Raw genomic sequence first — 4637 nt, 5'->3', positions numbered from 1 at the left:
TTAAGTGGTAGAAAGAATATCTTTAGATATTTTATGTGGTGAAATCACTAAATTGGTATTTACTCAAAATTAGATTAAATGGAAGAAGAGCATTTTCAATTAAAATTCGATATTCTCATATAAAACCAATTCTTAATCTATTATGGTTAAGAAGGAAGAAATTCACAAAGTTGAAATTTCCTTATGGTTAGAAGTTCAGTAGATGTTTATCTAAATAAAATCCTTGGAATTAAAGTTAGAACTAAACCGATTGATTTTGGTTAAACCATGACTATGAGAGGGACAGTCAATAAACTACTTGTCTATCTCTCGATTTGAATCAAGCAAAAATCTCGTGATGATGATCGATTCCAGTTATTAATACAAAGAATAGACTGCCGTTGAATTAACTAGTTTCCCTTGACCGAAATCACCAAGAATCTAGTTGGACAGTCAGTCATTATGAAATTGGGTTTTGTGGAACCAATCTTGAACTGAAAATTTAACTTGCATAGAACTTCTGTTTTCTTGTAAAGGACTGTTTTACGCCAGAATGTTGGAGGAAGCATTTGGTATATGTTTAATCTAAGAAGAGGCTCGTTTTGCAATAGTTGGCGGGGAGTTGTCGAGGGACGTCGCTCACGGCAAAGCCTGCCGAGGTCTTGATGACCAGTCTCGGTACGGTTAAAATGGTGCGCTTCCGGTACGATGGGTCAGGACCGACGACGAAGCGATTCTTGAGTGAAGTGCTAGGACACCTAAGTAGGATCCTAGAGGGTTCTTGAGTGAAGTGCTAGGACACCTAAGTAGGATCCTAGAGGGTTCTGACTAGGTGATGCATGGGCTCACGGTTGCTAGGACACCCATGTGTGTGTCGAGGAAGATTCGGATGGACTAAAAAGAATGACTTTTGTGAATCAAATTTTGATATTGGATCTCGTTTGTTGGCCAACTGGTCTTCAACGGAGAGTCCAGGTGACATATTTTGTAATACAATGAACTTAGAATTTTGGAGGATGATGATCAGCAATACTATGATTTTCATTGAAGAATTATTTTAAAGACAGTCAAATATGTTATAAATGGCGATTTCATATTGGGTGTGTACGTGGTATGTCTACCTTAAATTTTGTATGAAACGTCGGCTAGGGGGCCTGGGAACTCTTTTCCTCGGTACCCGGGAAAAACATAACCAAATTTTATAAAGGAATCTCACCAATACAGTGGTCGAGTAGTTAGCTAACCCATGGGCCGGTTGGGGTTAGGCTAGATCGGGGGATTCTTGCGATACAATTAAGATAAGATTAGTTACGTTAGTTAGATTAATACCTGAGAAGACCCTTGTTCTATGGGAGGGAATCAGCGGCGGCTGTGCCTCGTTAAAGGAGAAAAAAAGCGGTGATTCTATGGACCAAGTGCAAGTCTTCTCTTTGATCTGACCATGTGACTTCAGGTTCGGTCGGATCAGTTTGAATAGTTAAGACTTTGACTCGTTAGATTAATTCCCTCGTTAGAAGATTTCCTTCGAGGAATCGCCCGTGCCTTTCGTGCGAGGGAAGTTTTTTCGGGCTCTCGGTTTTGGAAGAACCGCTGGACTAGTCTCTTGTCTGGATATCCGCGGGCGAGGCAGTGAGTGTGGATCCGTGCCCTGCGCAAGAGGCTGACGCTACTTCCATCGGCCACCAGCGCCCTCGGAGGGGGCACCGCAGAGAGGAGGTCGGGGGTCTCACACACCTGGCCGTCTCAAATCTACATGTGCACATAATGCCATGCATTGGAGTAGAACAGAATGTGGGCTCTAAACAGCAGCAATGCCATACAGGAAAAAAAAAAAAGAGCAAAATAGAACGCAGGCTGCTTACTCGTACTCGATGAAGAACAGAACACGGGCGTAAGTAGCACTGATTTGCACAACACAATGCGGCTTGCGAAACCACAAAAAAGTCAAGCACTAACCGAGTGTGTGAGAGAGAGATTTTATTTTAATAAACTTTGCATTGAGAGTCACCTGGCCGTCTCAGATTTGCATGTGCACACAACGCCATCATGCATTGGAGATAGAGAAAAAAAAAGAACAGAACGCAGGCTCTAGACTCGTACGCCATGCAGAAAAAACAAACAAAAAGAATGCGGGCTGCTTACTCGATGTCGATGAAGAACAACGCGGACGTAAGTAACACTTGATTCGCACAACAAAACGCTGCCTGCAAAATCATAAAAAAAAGCAGTCAGGTGCTAACCTAGAGAGAGAGAGAGAGAGAGAGAGAGAGAGAGAGAGAGAGAGAGAGAGAGAGAGAGAGAGAGAGAGAGAGAGAGAAGAGACGCTAAACTTACAAAGAGAGTGAGAGAGAGATGCCAGGAAACAAACCAAACACGTGCTAACCTTCTCAAAATAAGCAACAGAGAGAGAAATCAGTCACTCTGCAGTGCAATTTGGAGGGAGGGCGGTGGCAATGAAAAAGGCACGTCTGCAATGTAGCCAATGAGGGAGGACGACGACGATAGAGCTCTACATGGCAGGAGGGCGGCAAACATATCGACATGGGAGGACCCACTCAACGTCCACAACGTCTGCAACATAGCCTGGAGGGAGGCGACGCCAATGAACGTCTGCAACAAGGCACGTCCAAAATGCCTGGAGGGAGGGCAGCGCGAATGAGGGAGGTGGCGCAAATGAACCCGCATGGGGGGTCAGGGACGGCCAGGTCCACTTGGAAAGTGAGGCCCAGTGCATGAGGCGAGGGCTACTGACACGTGTCTGGGCCTAGAATAGCTAGAGAACTTGAGAGAAGGCCTAAAAATATTACCACGTGGCACCCAAAGTGAAGCCCAATTATATATAGATAGATTATTTGAAGAAAGAGTTTTACAAAGTTGTCATGTGGCACGAATTTGGAGGTTCAGAGGAAGTTCCGAGAATTTGATATTAGAGGTTGGAAACTTGCGGAGCACATAAATTGCTAGTTTTTATTACCCAAATGAGTAGCCTGTAGGGTATACCAGGCACAATGCTTTATAATGTTGATATCCCACATGATCCACCGACCAAGCACTTTCCATGTGACACTATGGTATAAATGTACGCTCATATGATATTTGCCGTGTTTCAAGAAGTCTTCTGGATCCATTTATCGCCCCCATACAGTAACTCTGCCTCCCTCCTCCACCTCCCTGATACCTCCATCAATACTTGAGTCTTCCCAGTTATGTATTCATCTGTCGTTGAGCAACCAAGTGTGGTGTTTACCATCAACAATTTCTCCATCCTCAGCGATGGCTCCATCCGTCGAACTCCGGCCCCGGCATTGCCCCCTTCCCCATCGCCTCCCTCCAACGACGAGGTTGCCTCAAAAGATCTCACCCTCAATCATGGCCATGGCACTTGGACTCGCCTCTTCCTGCCCCCACGCTGCAACAACAACAACAATCAAAAGCTCCCCATTCTCCTCTACTTCCATGGCGGGGCCTTCTTCATCGGCAGCACTGCCCTCCCCGTCTACCATCGCTTCCTCTGCAAGCTCGCTGCCCACGCCAGCGTTCTGATTGTGTCAGTGGAGTACCGCCTGGCCCCGGAGAATCCATTGCCTGCCGCTTATGAAGATTGCTTCGAAGCCCTTCTGTGGCTCAACGAGCAGGCGAAGCTTGGGGACGAGGCCGATCCATGGCTTGCTAGCCATGGCGATTTCTCCAGGTGCTTTCTTGGGGGGGACAGCGCGGGGGCGAACATCGCTCACCATGTGGCCATGCAAGCGGTAGGGCAAGGCGCATGGGAATGGGGACAATTAGGGTTAGGGCAGGGTTTGGAGCACATATCTGTGGAGGGCATAATTCACATCCATCCGTTCTTCGCGTGCGGGGATTCACCAGTTCACAGTTTTGACGCCGACGTCATGAAGTACAATGGGATAAGCAAAGATCACCCTTTCGCAAACCCTTTGCACGCTGGTGCTCCCCCGCTAGCACGTGCGCCCTTACCCCGCACGCTTGTCTCCATTGCCGGCACGGATCACCTGAGAGACCGAGGGTTAGTTTACCACCAAGCTCTTGTAGACGCAGGCAAGGAGGCCAAGGTCTTCATCTCCGAGAATGAAGACCACGTGTTTTTCCTCTTCGCCCCGGATCATTCCGAATCCCTCCCTCCTTTTCTCGATGAGCTGAGTAATTTCATTAACCTTACCTCTATTTAACCCATAGTGTAAGTCACGCGAGTTAGTAACTCCAAGCTCATCAACAAATAATAAATATGATTGTAGCCTTTGTGTAATGCTCGTCATTTTCTGTCGTTTGTAACATTTCTTTCAAAGTTAACACACCCACGAGAAGTGTGCGTGTGTGTGTGTGTGTGAGAGAGAGAGAGAGAGGGGTGCATTTAGACCAATGAGTACTACGCTCACTTCATTTTTTGATTGAGTAGGGAATTGAATCCAACATGAAGGTTTTTGATTTACTATTTACTCGTGAGAAGATTGTGTGTGTGTGTGTGAGAGAGAGAGAGAGAGAGAGAGAGAGAGGCTTGTATTTAGACCAATGGGTAATACCCTCACTTTCATTTTTTGTTTGAATAGGGAATTAAACCCAACATAAAGGTTACTAATTTACTATTACTATTTACTCGACCATAAGGCACTTCCCCCCCTTTTTTTTTTTTGAAAACAATA

The 4637-nt window shown here is 45.9% G+C and overlaps 1 protein-coding gene across 1 annotated transcript; it reads left to right on the top strand.

Annotated features, from left to right (window-relative positions):
• Window positions 1-3089: 3089 nt before the first annotated feature.
• On the top strand, window positions 3090-4223 carry LOC147640264 (2-hydroxyisoflavanone dehydratase-like). The gene has a single exon (XM_086778710.1). The coding sequence runs from the start codon at window positions 3186-3188 to the stop codon at window positions 4164-4166; it is 981 nt and encodes a 326-aa protein (XP_086634836.1). The 5' UTR covers window positions 3090-3185; the 3' UTR covers window positions 4167-4223.
• Window positions 4224-4637: the final 414 nt, after the last annotated feature.

The sequence above is a fragment of the Cibotium barometz genome, chromosome 3, assembly GCF_041138505.1.
Source record: "Cibotium barometz isolate CiBa-2024 chromosome 3, ASM4113850v1, whole genome shotgun sequence".
Classification (NCBI taxonomy): domain Eukaryota; kingdom Viridiplantae; phylum Streptophyta; class Polypodiopsida; order Cyatheales; family Cibotiaceae; genus Cibotium; species Cibotium barometz.
Note: the sequence above shows the minus strand (reverse complement) of the source record. Positions and strands in the feature narration are given on the sequence as shown.

What these genes read in the sequence shown, in the direction of transcription:
- LOC147640264 (XM_086778710.1), top strand. Translation starts at nt 3,186, where the DNA reads ATGTATTCATCTGTCGTTGAGCAACCAAGTGTGGTGTTTACCATCAAC.